The 21,469-nt window shown below is 36.8% G+C and overlaps 2 protein-coding genes and 1 long non-coding RNA gene across 6 annotated transcripts; 2 read left to right on the top strand and 1 right to left on the bottom strand.

The window, feature by feature from the left end:
- The first annotated feature begins 2 nt into the window (after positions 1 to 2).
- On the top strand, positions 3 to 953 carry LOC129752906 (uncharacterized protein K02A2.6-like). The gene has a single exon (XM_055748693.1). The coding sequence runs from the start codon at positions 3 to 5 to the stop codon at positions 951 to 953; it is 951 nt and encodes a 316-aa protein (XP_055604668.1).
- A 6,185-nt stretch (positions 954 to 7,138) lies between these two features.
- LOC129754975 (lipid scramblase CLPTM1L) lies at positions 7,139 to 9,990 on the bottom strand. Of its 2 annotated transcripts, XM_055751250.1 has the most exons (6): positions 9,685 to 9,990; positions 9,061 to 9,253; positions 8,572 to 9,000; positions 8,114 to 8,511; positions 7,415 to 7,666; positions 7,139 to 7,359 (listed from the first exon to the last, which is right to left on the bottom strand). In XM_055751250.1, exons 1-6 carry the CDS (start codon positions 9,933 to 9,935, stop codon positions 7,269 to 7,271), a joined length of 1,614 nt encoding a protein of 537 aa, XP_055607225.1. In that variant the 5' UTR covers positions 9,936 to 9,990; the 3' UTR covers positions 7,139 to 7,268. The 2 variants fall into 2 exon arrangements, with proteins under 2 accessions (XP_055607225.1, XP_055607224.1); XM_055751249.1 differs by having other exon boundaries at positions 8,572 to 9,253.
- A 1,863-nt stretch (positions 9,991 to 11,853) lies between these two features.
- Positions 11,854 to 21,469, top strand: LOC129756740 (uncharacterized). 3 transcript variants are annotated; one of them, XR_008739524.1, is made up of 9 exons: positions 11,854 to 11,968; positions 12,028 to 12,257; positions 12,684 to 13,092; positions 13,294 to 13,400; positions 13,489 to 15,831; positions 15,898 to 16,516; positions 18,357 to 18,552; positions 18,821 to 19,084; positions 19,150 to 21,469. It is a non-coding gene; the product is annotated as an uncharacterized LOC129756740 (long non-coding RNA). The 3 variants fall into 3 exon arrangements; XR_008739525.1 differs by lacking the exon at positions 11,854 to 11,968 and having other exon boundaries at positions 12,016 to 12,257; positions 12,691 to 13,092; XR_008739523.1 differs by lacking the exon at positions 11,854 to 11,968 and having other exon boundaries at positions 12,016 to 12,257.

The following is a 21,469-nucleotide window of genomic DNA, read 5'->3' as shown; positions in this document are numbered from 1 at the left end:
GAATGGTTGCGGATATAAAAATGTTGCACTATTTCGACAACACTTTGCGGACCCGGGTGGTTGCTGATGCCTCGCCTGTAGGACTGGGCGCCGTTCTTCTACAATTTGTAGATAACCGGCTTGATTCTAATCCACACATTATCAGTTATGCGAGTAAAAGTCTCAGCGAAACCGAGAAACGCTACTGCCAGACCGAAAAAGAGGCACTGGCACTAGTTTGGGCAGTGGAACGTTTCTCAGTTTACCTTCTCGGGCGCACCTTCGAACTGGAAACTGACCACAAGCCCCTAGAAACAATCTTTAAACCAAATTCACGACCGTGTGCCAGAATTGAACGGTGGTTACTGAGGTTGCAATCCTTTTCGTTCAAAGTTGTGTACCGTAAGGGCTGCAACAACATAGCAGATTCACTTTCGAGATTGTCTCAGAACGATTGTACCACAGATTTCGACAGAGACAGCCCTTTTCTAATTCTTGCGATTAAAGAGTCAGCGGCGATCGATACAAGTGAACTTGATAAAGCTTCGCGAGAGGATCAAGAACTACAGGCTGTGAAAACATGCCTCATAAGTAACAATTGGAATAATCCTTTGGCAAAGCCATACGAAATTTTCAAAACCGAAATAGGTTTCACCGGAGATACATTAATTCGCAGAAGTAAATTAATTGTTCCAAAAGCTCTTCGAATTAGAATGCTAGACCTTGCTCACGAAGGCCATCCAGGGGAGAGCGTAATGAAACGCAGATTACGCGACCGGGTTTGGTGGCCCGGGATGGATCGTGAAATCGAGAAACATGTATCCTCGTGTGAAGGTTGTAGACTAGTGAGCTGCCCAAACAGACCCGAACCCATGGGGAGAAGGCCTCTTCCAGCCGGTCCTTGGATCGACGTTGCGTTAGACTTCATGGGTCCACTGCCTAGTGGCGAATATTTGTTAGTTATCATAGACTAAAGCTTAGTTCTTTTAGAAATGGGACACTTTCATTTGCTAATAGCTCTTTAACTAGTTATCGGATATTAAAAATTTTAACAGCATTTTTTGTCTGTAAAAAGTACTATTCGACCTATTTTTTTCCAAATTTAAAATTTACGCGTTTTTGAGATATGTACGATGCAAGAGAAAAAGAAAAAAATAATTTTGCACAGTTTCCTTAAAAATTCGTCATTATCAAATTGATAGCTGACAAAACCGTTGATTATTCAAAGAATTACTGAGTTTTTGTGGTGGATAAGTATGCAAACACTGTCAATAATGTCCACAAAGTTCAAATCAAGCATTGGAGTGAAAAACATGATCGGCAACTACGGTTGAGGGTCATCAGGGGAGTCAAGTCTCATACCAGCATTTTAAATTTTCAATAAGCGAAAAACTAATAGTGTTTTCGTTTATTGGCAGTGGCAACCTAGTTACCCACGAGTTTTACCCTTACTGCTGTTATTATGTTCGTTTATTAATTCAGGAGTCCACTAGTTTTGCCCGAGATTTGAACCTCAAGCAGGCGGTTGCACCCCGTAAAAGTTGTCAGTGTTTGGGGTAAGCATAAGGGTGAGTATAGCAACCATATATTTGCATCGTCCCGGGTAACGATTCTGTTTGTTTATTCAGAAAAAGTTTTGCCCCGCGCTAGTGGAGAAAAACGAAAACGGCATAAGGGTAGATCGCTGAAATGTCCAAAAAAAATTTCTCTGATAAGCTGAAAGTGTTGTCTAGTGATGACTCATTAAAATCCAACCTCAAACAACCATTTTTTTGATAGTTCCAAAGCTCTTAAGCTGTAAAACCGGTACCGAAAAAAAAACGTTAAGAAAGTTGTTAAAAAATAATCAAATTTGTTCATTTCGAATCAACTGTATCCACTAAAATGCTTCCAGTTTCTTTTAAAAGAGAAGTGTTGGACCGAAAAGTATCAGAAATTGAAGTAGGAGAGTGCAACCACCTAAAATATAGATTTTACGAAGTATAAATTGGAGAAACTGATCAATACCATGACTGAAAAAAGTGTGCGCCGGCCAATGGGAGATACCAAGAATAAAGAAGAAATTTCTTTAACAAAAAACAGTAAATAATTTTTTTCAAATTTTTTCATGAAATATCATAACATTACCTTCATTTTCTTCATAGAAAGTATTTCGTTCAAACGAATGGTTTTTGAGATACACGCATTCGTAACTGTCCCATTTCTAAAAGAACTAAGCTTTACTTCAGCCGCTACAAGGAAATAGAAATAATGAAACATATAACTGCTGAGGACACCATAAGTCGGTTGCGGAAAATTTTTACCAGGTTGGGATACCCAGTGACAATAACTCTCGACAACGCAAAGCAGTTTCTTAGCAATACTTTTGAGAATTATTGTAAAAAGAATAAAATTCATCTTAACTATTCCACACCTTATTGGCCCCAGGAAAATGGACTGGTGGAACGACAAAACCGTTCGCTATTAAAGCGACTTCAAATCAGTCACGCACTTGGACGAAATTGGAAACACGACTTAGAAGATTATTTGCTTATGTATTATACTACCCCCCATTCAGTTACACAGAAAACGCCAACAGAGTTATGCTACGGGCGAACTATTCGATCGAAAATACCATGTTTAATCGATTTAGAAACTGGGATAGCAGATGAAGAAGTTCAAGAAAAGGACATGAGGTCAAAATTGCGTGGAAAAGGAAAAGAGGATATGAAACGACGAGCGAGGGTTTCAGAAATTCAAGTCGGTGATACGGTTCTTATGAAAAACTTGCTTCCCGGAAATAAGCTGACTACCAATTTTAACCCTAGTCAATACACTGTGTCTGGTAAAAGTGGTTCGCGTGTTGAGATAAAGAACAAGGCTACAGGAAAAGTGTTTGAAAGAAACTCTAGCCACTTAAAGCGGATTGTTGACCCTGAACTCGTTTCGTCAAATGATATAGCACCAGATGAAAGTAGTTCAAGCTCTTCGTCCATACCCCCAACAGTTATTACCAATGACGAGATAGACAAGAACATATGCTCTAATTTCAGGAGCCGGAGAAATGTAAAACCTCCTACTAGGTTTCAAGACTACGTTGTTGGGAATTCGGATAGCAATTGAAAGGAGTTATGTTTTTATCTATAAAGAAAAGGAGATATGGTGAGTAATGACTATATCCTATCGAAAAACCATGAACTGATATAATGACTTTAACAGGACAACACTATTCGAAGAGAGAACAATGGTCTGAGGGATTCAGAGAAAAAGCGTTGAAGTGAAGAGTCGGTGATTGATCGGGAGCCTTTTACTATTTGCGTCTTTTATAATAAACAGAATACATTTGTTACAACCTAAGTGTAATCCGGAATATTTGTACGTTGTGAACGGAGGGTACCACAGTTGTAATTCATTTCGAACCGCTAACGCTACACCCATTGAATTTCTTCGATGGTCGGAACGAAAAATCGTATGAGATGGAATTGTAAATTTCATTGTTCGATCCAGGTGTGTTTCACTCAAAAACACAACGTTTGCATTGGATGAATTTATCATATTGGTTATGCTCGGAATTTTGCTTAGAACTCCCCTGCAATTCCATTGCAGACATTGTAGGGGAATCGTTCGGTCAGGTTCATTCGATGTGAGTTGTTATCATATCCTCAGCGTGCTGAGATGCGATTTCATTCTATCCGTCACTACATCCGTGATTTTGACTAGAATCTCATCGTTAATCTTTTCAATCATAGAAACATCATCACAGGAAATTTCAAATACGTCCGCTATTAAATTTAAAGTTGCTTCTGATTCGATTGATGCCTGAATGAATAGACTCGCACACCTTGCTTGAAATGTTTACCTCGAGCCTAGGTGGCTCGTCATTCTGGTCATCATCTTCCGCATAGCGGCGTTTGGGGCGAGGACCGTGTTGTTGATGAATAGTTGTCCCAGGATTTTCGTGCGATTCAATTTCGTTTTCCGAACCAGATTGACGGAACCAATCAGTCTTACCTTGCGAAAAAGTCATCTGTCTTTGCTGGTCTTTTTGTTTTCGTTGCAGAATTTTCGGGCATGCTTAGTCGCCAACACTTCCCACACTGGCGCACTGGATAAATATATTGTTTTACTGGATACAATACTTTATTCAGCTCCACATGAGAAGGCAAAATCGATCCACTGAAGGTAAATATGACCGTATAAAGAGGAATTTCTTCTTCATCCTGCTTTTTAATGATTCTTCTAAATTCCACAATTTCGGGGTTATTTTGTTGATCCAATTTTCCTTTTTCGTAAGCACGAGTCGTTTGCAATTCGTCATCCATGACATCAGTTTCGATGTATGCCACTCCAAGGCATTCCACCAGACGTTGGGGAATCGCAAAACGTATATCACTTATTTGCTTATCCACAAGAGTGTTAGCCGCTTCTATTGTTCTAAACAGAATTTTCAATTTTGTCTTCGACATAGGCATTGCTCGCACGTAATCATCACCAAATTTCTTCATCATCCATTTAGCTATTTTGGCACTCGCTAAGTTTGATCCTGTCGCTGATTCCGCAATAATTATTATTGGACCAGAATACGAGTTCGGATACTTCCGTATTCGGCGCTCCTTGACAGGCGGTTCAGGATTTTCGCCGTCGGGCATTTTTAATAGCAGGATATGAAAAATAAAAAAGTAATCAGTTTTCTCTCAACGCAACTCTTAACCAGATAGGTGTGATACGTACCAAGGCACAGAGCAAACTGAACTATATATATTTTTTTTAATCGGCTGAGAAACAAGAGAAATACATACAGCAGTTCTAGTCGGGAGTGTCAAAATAGCACTTCTAGAACTTTAACGGATTAAAAAACGGAACGGTATGAAACTTTACCCGTCTATTTTGCAATTTGCTGATTTTTGGACGTGCAATCAGCATATTTTGGACTGGCGAGCCGGAAAAATAACCTATTTCCACCCCCGCAAGAAGAATTCATTTCATTTGTATGAACGAAAAATTGTAATCGATTACACCGTATAACGAACGAACTACCAAGCGTCTCCACCACAAGCACTAGCAGTTGAGAATCTAAAACACACATGAAATTGTAAAACGCACGCAGGACAATAGAGGCCGAATTAAAGAGGATCTATGAATGTACCTATTATACCTGGCTAATATCATCTCACATTTTGAACCAAAATCAAGCGAAAACGTTAGCGTGCGGGGATGGTGCCATAATTGGGGCATTGGGAAGGGGGTCACAGGTTAATAATCCTGCCTCTGGCGATATGAGTTTTGACACTCAAGCCAATAAAATTAAAACCCAACGACAACAACAACCACAGGTTAATAATCCAAATACATAGATCTTTTTTTATTACTGAGCGGAAAAAGGGTGGGAATTTGACCGTTAATTTTCAGACTTCTCTAGTCTAACTTTTTAGCGGACAACGAATAACTCCCATTTCCGTCAATTTGCGGGCTGTTCTTGTTTTTGGGGCGGATTCGAAATCGAAGTCAAAGTACGGATCCCTTTTTAGAAACTCTTCTACTTCTTTCCAAAAATAGGGAACCAACTCACGTCGGAGTCTCATTCAGCTGGGCAAACCAAGCCTAGGGGAATGGTCTTCCGTGAGAAAGTGACGGTTAGCAAAAAGAGCATACACTGAAAATAACCGACCCAAATCGGTGAAATCTCAGAAGTTTCTTAAATAGCTTATAAGACAGTGACCAATAAATCAATAAATAAATAATAAATAAATAAAATAGAAAATAAGTCTATTGAAAAAATATAACCAGTTTTTTGAAAAAATGATATAGAATGAAATCATGTTAATTTTGTCTCGATGTTTGTTTGAACTCATAAGTCAAACACCTTAACAAGACGTTTCGAGTTTTAAGAACATTTTTTCTGTACTTCAAAACATTATGGCGCATCTAACACAACACAAATGTTCATTACTTTTGGTATAGGTACATTAGGAAATGTGATATTTGAGCTTCAAATTAAACCATTTTCTGCAAATAAATATGTTGTTTTGGCTGATAAAACGAGACTTTAGTACCAGGTGTATGGCGAGCATCAGTCGAAATCGCTTGACAAGCATAAGGACATACAAAGGTTCACGGCACTTTATAGCATAAGGCATTAGGAATTTTGGAAGTATGACATTTGGCATAAAGCCATTTGGCATAAAGCCATTTGGCATAATGCCTTTTGGCATAAAGCCATTTGGCATAAATGCCATTTGGCATAAAAGCCATTTGGCATAAAGGCCATTTGGCATAAAGCCATTTGGCATAAAGCCATTTGGCATAAAGCCATTTGGCATAATATCTTTTTTCGTGTGGTCACGTTGAGATTCACTTTTCGGACAACGTTGCAAGTTTTCTTTTCTTAAGTTTTGCGGCATTGCCGCAAACATCGAGGATGCAGGGGGTGAGGCGGCACAAAGCCGCCGAAGCTCCCCAATCCGAGGTGGCCGCCGACCCGCCGTCGGAAGCGGCGGCCTTATTACATTGGTCTAGGTCTACTGGGGCCTCCTAGGTTTACGTGAAGCTAGGGGTGATCCCCTAGCCCCGTGTTGAGTTTTGTAGAACCGCATTAAGTAAGGCGTTTAGACCTAAGCTTGAACCGACTCCTCACGCTGCGCGGACGCTATCGCGCGGCGGACGGGGCTAGGGGATCATCCCTAGCTTTCACATAAACCTAGGAGGCCCTAGTAGACCTAGACCAATGTAATAAGGCCGCCGCTTCCGACGGCGGGTCGGCGGCCACCTCGGATTGGGGAGCTTCGGCGGCTTTGTGCCGCCTCACCCCCTGCATCCTCGATGTTTGCGGCGACGCCGCAAAATTTGGAACAAATTGCAAATTTATTTAAACAGTCACCACTCGGTAAGCTGAAATTATGCCAAAAGGCTTTATGCCAAATGGCTTTTATGCCAAATGGCCTTTATGCCAAATGGCATTTATGCCAAATGGCTTTTATGCCAAATGGCTTTATGCCAAAAGGCATTATGCCAAATGGCTTTATGCCAAATGTCATACTCCCAGGAATTTTCATGTGTGTTATTTCAAAAACAAGCTATTACAATATTTTGAACAGTTATTTTGAAATAAATACCTCTTGTGGCAAGTTTTGTTTTTTTTCTCAATTTCAATGAACTATAAATGTTGAATAAAAATCACGTCTCAAGTTGAAATTTCGTAGTACCTAATATTTTATTGTTATGGTTTTAATTTAAAACAATACGAGTGATAATTTTATGTTCAACTGATGAGTCACACTTGTCTGCTAATAATTAAGTTGCGTAGTAGGCAGTTATTCAGTTTTAGGCTTTTCTGGTGACGTCTCTTCAATTTCAGAAATTGTTGACCCGTCATCAATTCGTGTTTTATCTACTGGATACAACCTGAAAAACAGTTACATATAGTTAAAGTGTTTTTAATGCGATAGAGATAGATTACCATCGTTGATACACATATATGATGAATACTACATCGTCTCTGAAACATGCAATACGATGTGATGTCGGCATAGTGATAATGAAAGCAAAAATGTCATCAATAAATGTGTTGAAAGCCTTGTACATCAACGCTCTCCATGGCAAAGTTGCAACTGATTTCAATTTGTAATTGATAAACAGCTGAGGCAGCATAAAAAGAAATCCAAAGGCATAAACTCCATTAACCAGTGAGTTTATTGTCCAAGAATACCAGCTGTAAAAAAATATAATAAAAATTAGTCTTTCATTAAAATATTTAGTGGGTTTTGTATACTATAGACGAAAATGTGCAATTGTTTGAAAATATTATCTATTTCATTTGATAATATCTCATCAAAACAGGTGGTTTGAGTAAAAGTCTCATTGAGGACCTCTTCATTCATTTCTACCTTAGTGGTCCAACATATTTGAATTGGCTAGCTCCCATTCAACGCTTACACAAAACGTGTTACAAAAATCTGAGATTGAGATTGAGATGCAATAAGATTATTTCATTGCACAAATTGACTAGATTGCAATCTTATGTGTTCATTCGGTAGAAACAATTTAGGCTACATTAAAAAAAGGATGAACACTAAAAGATATCACTCTATGTACTATATACTGTTTAAATTCTACAATTATTTTTCAATAATACAATAAAAATAAGTTAAGTAAGTACCTTTTATACGACTGATAGATTAATGAATAGATTGCACTTAATACACATAGCGGATACAAAATATAGCTTAGATACTTCATCGCTTGTCTGTCGAATATCCGAGTCTCATCTTCTGCCATAATAAGTGCTTTCTTTTGCTCAGATATAGGTTGCTTCCTTATTCCATTCCAGGAAACAGTTAATCTAAATATTTTCATTGTTTTCCATAGTTCTATAAAAGTACCTATCCCAGCGGGAATAAGTACCAGCAAGGAAGTGTCTTCGTCAAGCAAGTATACAAAAATAACAATTTGACTAAATGTGCACCAGAGAACGGATCTTGCTGACAAGCCTACATAGTTTTTGCGCCTTTTCCAAAACAATATATCATTTTTGAATGCCAGGAAATCGAAAAGCATCTGAAATTAATTAGATCATAATATAATGAATAATATTTGTATTGAACAGGCTGAACTTACGTGTATACTTCCGACGAATACAGTACCGCACAACAAATAAAGATTGGTATCCGAGAATATGCCTTTTACCTCGTTAAGATCCTTTTTAGTGAAACCCATTTTTTGAAGCGCTTGTAGGGCTAGTTCTACATGGGCTAAAAGTTTAAGTTTTCCAACTCCAATCGGTGCATAATTAAACTCTATTGAAATATTGGACATTTTTGAAGTCACTTGAACAAGATCTTGTTGCCGAGTCTTTAGAAAGTCGACGTGTATGATGGGCAGGAACTGATCCTTATAATTGATCCGTACAAAACGTGCAAGTTCGGGTGGGACATCTGCTGCAGACATCTCAAATAGCTCAGTTAAAATATTAAGATAGAGTTTTGTGCGTATGTGAGTAACCGGTTTCGAAGAGAATCTGTTATCAACAGAATCAGCTTCATTGTCCTTCAAAGAGCAAATTATTAGACAACATACATAATCATTTTGTATTCTATATTCATTTACCGATTCACCTAGAAGCCGGAATGTCGACGCTCGGGGTAATTCGTACTCGGTTAGCAATAATTTTTGGATGACAGTTGGCCCATCTCTCTTGATAGAATTCCATTCCAGATTATCATTGTTGGCGGCTAACACGACGTGCATGAATAAAGAACCGTTTCGCCGAGTTTTTGCTGGAATATCAACATCGAAGATCCTGAAAATAGTAAACAATAAAATTACAATACAATTGTGATTTTAATTGTTTTTTTTTTCAAATTGATTTAACGTTAGCCCATCAATGCAAAATCACAGTTAGGGACAAGCAAATGAAATATAATAAAAAGATTGTTGCTAACAGGTTTCAGTAAACGACTTTTATCGGTATTTCTCATTCAGCCATGCTTGCATCAAATTGTATACATTAAAATATTATAATCAGTTTTTTATCGCCCTTTGCCTATCCTTAAACCAATGATTTATTTGTTGGACATGAAAGGCTGTATAATGTTATATGTACATGGCCGTGATCGTCTAGACTCTAGTGGTTAGGACCCTACGTTGCGTATGTTACAGGTACAACACAGATTTAATTAAATAAACAATCTAATAATTAAACAATTCATTTTAAAAAAAAATGTTACTTACCTAGTGAATTCATTATTATATTCAAAGGATCTTATGGTTTCAATTTTTTTCACTTCCGACCCTATCGGATTACTCGTAGTCGACATGAAAAATAACAGTTGCAATTTCGGATTGTTGGCTAAATATGAGTGAAAACATGGCTTCTGGCTACAAACTGGAGTAGTGAATAGTTTCACTAACGTATAAACGGAATGCGAGATATAACACATAAATATTGTGCATAAAATCACAGAAATGGATGGAATGTACATTTTTCAATTTGTGTTTCGATCCAGACAAAAATTATGCGGCTACGTCAACAATCAAAATAAATCTATGCGCGCATAACTGCCCTGTCAGGAAGGTTTGCTCAATCGGGCCGATTGCAAAACAGAGATGGCGGCACTCGAATTCTAGCAGTTAGAAATTGGTCCGTTTTCGGCTCGATTTCCATCCACCTGCTCGATTGCTCGAAATCTGAACGGTAATATATTTTTTTTTGCGAAGCATGAACGAAACGAAACAAAGGCGCGACTACTGCCATTTTAGTTTTTCCCGTCATTGTGTGCGATTGTTTTAGTGGAAATATGTTGCAAATCCATGTTTTACTTCAATTTTTGTTGTTTGTTCGCTTAGGGAGGACGGTTTATCAACTGGTGTGAAATGGACTCTTCATGGAATGCAAAACCCGTAATCCATAGTAGGAATAATGATATGGGTAAGAAAAAGCCGCCATTGGTGTGTTTTCATGATTATAGAATAAAAATCGCGAAAATCGCTTATTTTTCATCACTCTTTTTTTATTTCCCGTTTAGCTTGGATTAGCCATTTGGAGCGGTTGGACGGAGCGCAAAATACCAGTGATATCATATCCAGCACTAAGTTGATTCCAGTTCCAGAGACTATTAGTGGTATGAATAAGGTTTAGCAATTGCTTCGGTAGCTTTTACTTAGCTCGAAATCAATCAAAGCAAAAGTCCAAAGCATTTGCTTAGTTTGGTATGAATAAACATTTGCTTAGCGGATGTGTACTAAAGTCTTAGAACATAGCTTTTGCTTCGAAAAATAGAGCTATCCAACCAGCAGAATCTGAAGTTTTCTATAGTAAAATGAAAGAAGACGGTCAGAAAATTGAAAAGTACGACTAGAGTAGGCTTGAAGTCGACGAAGCGGGTGGTGGGTGTGAGAACGACCGGAATTTTTTTGTTAATGCGTGCTTGTATGTTGATGTTTAAAGAAAAATGAATACATACATATTCGAATATTGTCAAACAAAAAATGGCCTAACTTTAATATTTATCATAAGCTCTCCCACGTGTATTTGGATCGGGATAATCCGATGTTTAAAATAATAGGCAATAGGCCCGCTTTTAATTTAGATTTTTTTTGTAAATCTTAGAATTATAAAAAAATATATAAAAATGAGATATCTGTATAATGTTTTAAATTATTACAATTTATTTCTAACTTTGATCCAATTGGGACTTCCACGATAGCCGGATTTTTTTTTTATTTGAAATATTTACTAATTGATTTGTTTATTTTCAACTTAGACGAATGATTTTATACAACGACAGAAATATGAAAAAAGTTGGGTTAATCACTTCGACTTTCTTTATCCATGTTGAAAATGCCTTTTTGGATTGTTTTGAAGTGAAATATTGCTAATTTGATAAATTCATGACGTAATTAAAGAATTTTTTATTGGGAAAGTCTGCTACCGAGCATGCTTAGAAAATAAAGCTATTGCTAGGAGATTGGTCGAGCAATTGCTTCAGATTTGAGCTTTATTCATACCAAACTAGCTTGTTCTAAAAATAAAAGCTTCTGACTGAGAAAACAGCTGTCAAAAAAACTTTATTCATAACAACCGAAGCAATTGCTATAAGCGACTGCTCGACTGCTCGATTCAGTTTAGCAAAAGCAGTTACTAGGTTTTTTTCATACCACCCTATAGCTTCAGCGGAAGTGATTCGGAAAGTTTCCGTAGCGAAAGCGATTTCGCAATCTCCGACGACGACTTCCCGCACCAACAAACATCATTTGATGGCCAATAGTTACTATTATGCCATATTCGTTTTCATCTGGTGGAAAGATGGTTGTGCACCAACTGCTGTCAACTTCATATAAAAAAAACGCTTTGACAGCACTTGGTGCACTACCGGTGCACCACCAGAATGAAAACGAATATGGCATTAGATAGCTATTCTGACCGATCCACCTGATGAACAGAATTTTTTTCCGATCTGGGAAGCAATCAGGTCGGTGCAAAAAATGTAAACAGTCATCAAATCAAATTATGCAGGTAAAATTTTTCGTGTTTTATTTATATCCATTGTGTGTGAATCAAATCATTTTTTTCAGTTTTCTTTCTCAATAACCAGTTGCTCCAACACTCCAAATTCCGGTAAGATAAATTCAACGCCTTTTAGTTCCATTCCGGCCAGTTTCGACAGCTCCAGAGTTAGTCGTACCTTCGACATCGGATCGACCGGGGATTAAGCTGGTGGAAATCAAATAGCGAAACTGGTTGATCAGCCCGCTGATCTGAAGCAGGATGAAGTGTTATGTGCATAGAGTTTTTCGAATGTACGGTAAGTTTCGGTGGCGGCGCGGCAACTGTGATGTTTTTACATTCTGTGTTTTTTAAATGTTTGTTCCGTTTGTTCACTTCAAAAAGGAAACTATTTAGTATTTTCGATGGATTTTTTGGTATCCGCTTTGACCTCCTCAATACTTGCATTGACATTGTATTTTATTTTCTCACCTCCTTAATGTAATCACTGAATCCTAATCAAAATTCAGCTGATATGTTTTAATTTTTTTAGTTTCATTACTACAACGCTCATTTGGCCAAAGCGAAAAGACCAAGAATTATTTCAACAATCTCTAAAGCAGTACTGGAACTTAATTTTAGCAAAATATTAATGTTAAGATTATTTTACCAATCTAAGTCAGTTAAAAAATTTTAGGCATCGTAATTCTGTTATTTTTTTCATTTCTTCGATTTTGATTTCAAGATCGCAGGTTCTCAGCTGACACTGGCGACTGGTTCGCTTTACCATGGACTTCGAAACCAACCGTACTTCTCAAAGGTGGTTCTCTCTTAAATTTACTGCTCACTACAACCGGTGACAAAGTTCCGCCCTTCGTTATCAAACAACAGCAACAGGCAGCGCAACAGCAGCATCAAAGCGAACCGAGCAAATTAACTTGGACGACAGTAGGACCAGGAAAAACCTTCCTCGAGTCAACATTTTACCGCATTTACAATAAACTGCGGTGATGTTCAATCCAAAAAATCAATTGATATCTCGCTCCGGATTGAAAGCTGGTGATTTAACAGTTTCCATAAAGATCAGTGTCAAGTTAGAAGGATCATCGGGAGGACCTATTTAGATGCAAAGGTACCAGCAGCAGCAACAATAGGTAATTTAATTATCATTTTTAGCGCAAATTAAATCAGGGCTTTCTTGTCCCCGTGCTAAGTTGAATTGCTTATTGAGTACTTAAAGATAATGATGATCTATACTCAATTAGCAATTTCAAATTATCCTGATAATCATGACAATTGAACAATTTAAAAACAAAGATAGTACCTACTTATATTCCAAATTTTACTTATTCAAGTTGCCAGAAACAGTGTTTTTGCTTGCCGAATGTCGATGGCCGAAAAATTCTTATCTGGCGCCGTCTTTCCTGCTCCTGATGTTCAACATCGTCGGAGGTCATACCAGGTGAGAAAAGTTAAACTTGTTAAAATTTGTCATTCACAAAAGATAAATTCCATTTTTTCCATAGCAATATTTTTTTTCTCTTTTGCAGATTCTGAAAATTGGAAAGATGCCATCACAGAAGGCAACTTTAGATTTTTTAGACATTTGTACACTATCGCTGCGGACCGCCCTGCCTTTCTAATGGTTTCGAGGATAAGATTATAATGTTATTACGGAACGTCCAGTTATGGTTTAATGATGACCTGGAGAAATTAAGGCGAGACAACTGAAAATGGCCACAAACCGGTAAGATAAAACTTTATTAACCTTCCCATGCCGTTCGGGTCAATATGACCCGAAGCGCACATTTAAAATCTCTTCATCATCATTCCAATATACTGAAGAACTTGGAATTTTGACAGACCAAGTATGTTCTATGAAAATAATGATCAAATTAACGTCAAAAAATTGAAATATGAGTTTTGAAAATCGGTTCATTGGGAAATGAAATACAGCTAAGCAAAGCAAAAATTGGATATCGTTTTTTTAAAGTTAGATTTTTTTCTACCGGAAGATCTGAGATAGCGGTCAAAACATTCATTGGACCCCAACATATCTATACACTGTCGGATAGATGGATTCTTGACGATTTCAAACATCAATGAAACACTTAAATACAGAAAAGCTGTCAAAAGTTATGAGCATTTTAAAAATAAAATTGATTTTTCGGACTTTTTGCTTTCTGAACCAGTTTCTGATAACTTGGTAATACATATCGACTTTATTTTAAAATTTTGAGTAATAAGAACAAATTACCTACACAATGAATATAATATCATCAAAATCGGTTAACATTTACAGCCAGGACAACGAAATCAAACTTCAACTCAAATTTCCCCGAAACGGATATTTTGCGAACGGCATGGGAAGGTTAAATAAATATGCCCTTATTCTGCGCCGCGCGTGAGGTGACGATAGTCGAGGCATCTTACCCTCATGGAACTCAAGTCACCTTATTCAGATAGTCGGGGTAAATGAAGTGACGTTCATTACCAAAACTCATCCGAAGTGATGTTCCTCGCCCAAAGCGACTCCTGGAATCGAGTGACTCGACTATCGTCACTTCACGTGCGGCACAGATTAAGGGTCATGATGCTTTTTTATATTAATGACAATACAATTTACTGCTACCTTATCATCGAGAACAATCGTTCAGAGATTGGTTGATACTTTTTATTATGAGAAAAGTTTAGTTTAGTTTAGTTTAGTAATTTAGTTTAGTAAATTATTTTATTTTTGGTAAAATGATTCACAAGCGGCTGATCTGATTTTGATTTATTTTTTTTTCTTATGCTAGCAACGGTACAACGATGACACCAAAATTGATTGTATCCCATTTACCCGAAAAGCATTGCCCAGAATGAATTTTTACCAGAATGACAAATACCCGAAATCAAACCCCAGAATGAATCATTTCCCAGAAAAAAATTCCCCAGAATGCACCATTTACCAGAAATTTTTTTCCCAGAATGGACCATTTCCCAGAATTTTTTTCCCCAGAATGGAACATTTCCCAGAATGGCACAAATCCCAGATTTTTTCCTCTTGTATTTTTATTTGTTTTTTTTTCTAATGAATTCTTGTAAATTTCATATGATTCGAAATTCATTTTTTCGAAATGATTTTTTTAAATGAAACTACAACTTTGAATTTTCCAACTAAATTTATTTTAGAACCAATATTGTGCTTTGTTTATAGTTTATGGTACTTTAATTGATTCAATGCTTAATGATCCTTTAAAAAACCGTTTTGGTATCCGACTCCTCACGCTGCGCGTTCGAACTTGAAAGACGTTTTGTCCTTCACGCTGTCGCGTGGCGGACGGGGCTAAGGGATCACCCCTAGCTTTCACGCAGACCTAGGAAGCCCCGGCAGACCTAGACCAATGTAATGGGGCCGCCGCTTCCGACGGCGGGTCGGCGGCCACCTCGGATTTGGGAGCTTCGGCGGCTTTGTGCCGCCTCAGCCCCTTCATCCTCGTTGGTTGCGGCTTTGCCGCAAAAGAATTAAGTTATGAAACCCCATTTTTTGTAACAATTCCTTTTTTTTATTACTTTCTAGTAAGGATAAATGTTTTCAATTTTCTGGGAAATGGTTCTTCTGGCGAAAAAAATTCTGGTAAATGGTTCTTTCTGGTGAAAAAATTTCTGGGAAATGGTACATTCTGGCGAAAATTTTTCTGGGGAATGGTTCGTCTGGGGAAAAAAATTCTGGGGAATGGTTCTTTCTGGCGATTGAAATTCTGGGGATTTTTCATTCTGGGCAATGGTTTTCGGGTAAATGGAGTACAACCCCAAAATTAGTTCGGCAACTTCATTCACCGAATCAGACGTCCGGCTACCACGAAGACGATTCATCCATCCGCGCTACTATATTATCCCGTCTGATAAAGGTAACCAATTTAACAATAATTCATTTTAATCAGTTTATCATTTGTCAATTATTGATTCGTTTTCAGATTTTGCTGATAAAATTATGACGAGATTGCTTGATTGTCGATTTTGACAATCTTTGGATGCCACCGGAGCCAGACGTAAACCAGCGTAATGATTAAGCAATAAAATGCTTTAGTGTTGTAGTACGATTGAGTCTTATGTTACGCCAGGTACCGAACTTTAACAAGTTTCAGTACCATAGGGTCTAAAACAAGAGCTGAAATATGCTCAAGGCGGTTGCTCAAATCAATAGTTATAATCACGAAAACAAAACCTCATCGCATCACCCGGTTAAACCGTTCAAATTTTCCTCGATCAACGTGACGCTGGTTCCGAATCAGCAACAGTTCGCAGCTGTCGGAAAACGGCTTCCTCCTCTTCGGCAACCTAGTCGACGGTCAGCTGGGAGGGCATCCTAGAACTCATCAACATACCCGAGGGCTTAAATTCACTCCTGTTCGGCTGTGTTAAATTTGTCGACAACGAAACGCTTCCACCGCACACTAAGTTTCACTTCCAGGAACTGATCACCCGGGTGGAGAATCAATCGCTCTCGCTACGTTCTGGGGGCAGAAAGAATGTGCATGACAATGAGAAACTCCTGCGAGAAGTCGGTCAGTCACTGAAGCAAATCTCGAACAGGTAATTTTAAGTCAAGTTGATCGATTTTAAGGAGATGTGTCAGAAGTTTTTGGCATACTGGGTGGTATGAAAAAAACCTAGTAATTGCTTTTGCTAAACTAAATCGAGCAGTCGAGCAGTCGCTTAAAGCAATTGCTTCGGTTGTTATGAATAAAGTTTTTTTTGACAGCTGTTTTCTCAGTCAGGAGCTTTTACTTTTAGAACAAGCTAGTTTGGTATGAATAAAGCTCAAATCTGAAGCAATTGCTCGACAAATCTCCTAGCTATTGCTTTATGTTCTAAGCATGCTCGGTAGCAGACTTTTCCAATAAAAAATTCTTTAATAACGTCATGAATTTATCAAATTAGCAATATTTCACTTCAAAACAATTCAAAAAGGCATTTTCAACATGGATAAAGAAAATTCGAAGTGATAACCCAACTTTTTTCATATTCCTGTCGTTGTATAAAATCATTCGTCTTAGATAAAATTAAACAAATCAGTAAATATTTCAAATTAAAAAAAATCTGGCTATAGTGGAAGAAGTCCCAATTGGCTCAAAGTAAGAAATGAATTGTAATAATTTAAAATATTATACAGATCTATCATTTTTAATTAATTTTGTTATAATCCTAAGATTTAAAAAATATCTAAATTAAAATGCGCGCCTATTGCTATTTTTTATACATCGAATTATCCCGAACCGAATACATGTGGAAGAGCTTATGATAAATAGGCAATTTTTTGTTTGACAATATTCGAATATGTTTTCATTTTTCTTTAAACATCAACATACGAGCACGCATTTACCAAAAAAAAAATCCGCTCGTTCTTACACCCACCAACCGCTTCGTCGAGTTCAAGGCTACTTTAGCCGTTTTTTTTAATTTTCTGATCGTCTTCTTTCATTTTACTTTAGAAAAGTTCAGATTCTGCTGGTTGGATAGCTCTATTTTTCGAAGCAAAAGCTATGTTCTAAGACTTTAGTACACATCCGCTTAGAAAATGTTTATTCATACCAAACTAAGCAAATGCTTTGGACTTTTGCTTTGATTGATTTCGAGCTAAGTAAAAGCTATCGAAGCAATTGCTAAACCTTATTCATACCACTAACTGTTTCTTCTTTCATTCCTTCCTTCCTAACTTTACAAATCTTGTATGAGGGGGTACTTTTTTGTTTGAAACTCAAATTTCCTCTCATAACAAGCGATCCCTTCCAGGGATGATTTCAATGATTGATTATAATGAATAATGATTAGAAAAACAAGAAAATACTAAGAATCATTGCTGCCGATTCCAGACATCGAAGAAGGAAGCGGGAATGTATTTTTTTTGTTTCATTTTGAATTTAAGTTTAGATTTTTTTAAATTTATTTTTTTTATTTAAAGATAAATATTTTCAAACAGTTAGAATAAAGTAGATTATCATATTTCAACCCGTGTGTTGATAACTTTAATTTGAATAAAACAATAATTTAATTTTCAGTGTTTAGTTTTGCTAGTTTTTTTGTTTCAAAAACCATTAATCAGGTAGGGTTGTGAGGTAAGTAGGATGAGGCTGAATCTGTAAGATAGGTAAATATATCCATAATCCTAAGGTACAATTTTATGATTTTGTGATATTATGGTATAAGATAAAGTGTATCTGCTATTATATAAGTTGATATAGATTTGTTGTTAGATTAAGTGAGGTTTCTTATAAGATATTGATAAATGATATGAACGAACGTCCTATTTGTTCTCTGTAACGTATATTTCCCGTATGTTTGAAAATGGGCCGCAATTACTCCTACCTGTGTGTGATACTTGACCTTTATTGATAATACATGTAAAATTAATGATTTTTCTTTTTTCTTTTAGGTTTTTTTTGACTTGTACAACAAGAGTCGGTCACCGGTAGTAAATGTCATCGCAATTTTCATGTCGCCTGAATAGCCGTTATTATTAAATCTGGTTTCGGCTGACCAGCGTTATTTTAAACAATTGTTCGTTATTCTGAGATGGCCCCACGAGCTGCCCTCCGACTCTGTTTAAATCGCAACTTATCCGTGTTCATGTAAGTATAATGGAGGTTCACTTAGTTTTTAATGACGTTAAAAACAATTTGGAAAATTTGATCATAACATATTTTGATTTTTACATTTTAAATTACTTAATAATCAATTTTTAATAAAATTAGGATAGCTAAAGATTTCAGTGTAACATACTATTTAAATAAGTTGTAAATTTGGTGCACTTTGGTTTACAGTACTCTGTAAAGTAAAATTTAGAAAAAGATTTCAAAAAGTCAGTTTTCCTAAATATATTTCAATTTGTCTTTTTAGGTTGACAAAAGGAGTTTCTTACCAAACGATAATAGGTGCAACATGGAGAACAGTAGCCTCAATGAATCCATGAGTAGCATGGACAAATCTCAGGTCGATAGTAGCGGCCAGTGGCTAGGTTCGAAAAAATATTTTTATTCATCGGTTGGTTACGAGTCGATCCGAGGCCTGGTTTCGAAATTTTCAGTTGAACCAAAGCTGCAACAGTCCCATAGGAGCAACAACGGTTCGAAGAGGCCCCCGTGTTGGAGGAGATCGAGATAGGTGCTGCTGCCCCATTTTACTGATTTTGAATGTATTTGAAAATCTTTTTCCTTTTGTATCCGTAGGTGAATTTCCTCCTTCAATATCTACTAATCACAGGAGGACTTCTTTAATGAACGTCCTGCTTTGAAAACTGTGAAATGTTCTACGATGACGATTCGCCGGTGGCCACAGCTGTTCATAGAATGTGCCAGCATTTGGTGAGGCGTTGGGCTGAACTGACCGAGAAGCCGGCCACGCAACAACCATAAAGACAGCAATCGTCATGAAAGCAGGATCAACAACACTCCGGATACTCATCTAGATGCCCGCAGTTAGCGTCAACCGTTTCAATTAGTTTATCAGAAGTTAGTTTGAACAGTTTGACGTTTACAATGAATTGTTAAATTGAAACTCGGTAAGGTAGTAGAAAACCAAGGCCAAAAATGACCTCCTAGTGGAAATAACAGGTTGATTTAATAGGTCATGTAAAAAACTGTAGGCAAATAGGATTGTAGCATTGAGACTGCGTTAGAAAATTCCCAAAATGAATGTTCACTCGGTTTTAAAAGGTTCAATTTAGTTTGAAAATTTCAAACGTTAAACCAGGAAAAATTGTTATTACTTTCTATTATTTTATTATAATTATACAATTATGTTTTTATAGAGGAATAGCTATTTTGTCTTGCATCCCAAAACTCTTTGAATCAATAATAATTGAAAAAATTTATCAACAAGTAAAAAATATTATAACGAGTAAACAACATGGTTTCTTCAAAGGACGCTCTACAGCATCAAATCTTCTCGAATTCGTTACATACGTTATCGATTCTATGAGCAAAGGCTTTCATGTTGAGGCTATTTATACCGACTTTAGCAAAGCCTTTGATCGCATTGACATACCCCTTCTAATCTTCAAATTAAAAAAAATTGGCTTTCATCCAAATCTTCTCTCCTGGTTACAATCATATTTAACTGATCGAACGCAAATCGTTCGTTTCCAAAACGAATTATCCAAATCTGTAGCTGTGACCTCTGGTGTGCCTCAGGGGTCTCATTTAGGACCTCTGCTTTTCATACTGTTCGTTAACGACATTTCCTTTATTCTAAAACGGATTGAATACCTAATATACGCCGACGATATTAAACTATTTCTGAAAATAAAAACAACCGAAGATGTTGAAACATTTCAAAACGAAATCAATGTTTTCTTCGAATGGTGCAACAAAAGTTTACTTCAATTGAATGTTAAAAAATGCAACTCTATATCATTTAGCAGAAAGCAAAGTTACCCCATCATTGAAACAAAATTAGGCAATCAACCAGTACAAAAATGCAAAATTGTAAGAGATCTCGGCGTCATACTGGATTAAAAACTCACGTTTGTAGAACATCAGAACAATATCATCAATAAAGCAAATTGCATGCTAGGATTTGTAAAACGTTTCAGCAAACACTTTCAAGACCCATACACCATAAAATCACTTTATATATCCTATGTTCGTTCGATATTGGAGTATTGTAGCATCATATGGAATCCTTATTCAAATATTCACGAGCAACGTCTCGAATCAGTTCAAAAACAATTTTTGTTATATGCGCTACGTAAAATAAATTGGACCACTTCTCCTCTGCCATCGTACACGCAGCGAAAAGATTTTTTATTTCAAAGGAAAGTGTCGCAAAAACAAAGGATTTTTTCCTTTGATTTTGGGATAAATAAAAATTCCTTTGTTTCAAATGAATTTTTCTTTGTTTCGAAGAATTTTTCTTTTGAAAAATCTTTGAATCAAAATTCTAATCCTTTGAAACCAAAAACATTTTCGTTTGATACAAAGTTGTTTTCGTTTGCTACAATGTAACATAGATTTAGATTTAAAAGCATTCATTCATTGAACTCTTTCCCATTTATTCCAATTGGAAGAAATATTTTCAGTTGTTCCGAAGTTCCTATTAGGAATATTAAATAATAAAAAGAAAAATATAAAATTTTAATTCTTTTTTATTCACGAACTTAAAAAAAACACTTGTTCACTATATAAATAATTGAATGATCCGATCCTAAATTTCGGTGACAAAGTTTACCAGTCTGGCGTAGAGGCATTTCTTCGTGAGCTGACTTCCGGAAGCAAGTCTCGTTGCTGGCTTTCCTCGCTATCCGACTGGTGGTTGCCGCTGAAGATCGGGCCGAAGATAAACTAACCGCTGAATTTCGGGTGGAATCAGCAGTGGACCTGTAACAATGCAAACGCTTATAGAAATTCTTAAATATTCCCTTTTTTATTCACGGATACACTTACCATTCTTCATCCTGAATTCTCCTTAGCTAACTCTGATTAACTGGTTTAGATTTTTAACACAACCTACCAAACTCAATTCTATTTTTCTGCTTTATTCATCTTGCTC

The sequence above is a fragment of the Uranotaenia lowii genome, chromosome 3 (assembly GCF_029784155.1).
Source record: "Uranotaenia lowii strain MFRU-FL chromosome 3, ASM2978415v1, whole genome shotgun sequence".
Classification (NCBI taxonomy): Eukaryota; Metazoa; Arthropoda; class Insecta; order Diptera; family Culicidae; genus Uranotaenia; species Uranotaenia lowii.
Note: the sequence above shows the minus strand (reverse complement) of the source record. Positions and strands in the feature narration are given on the sequence as shown.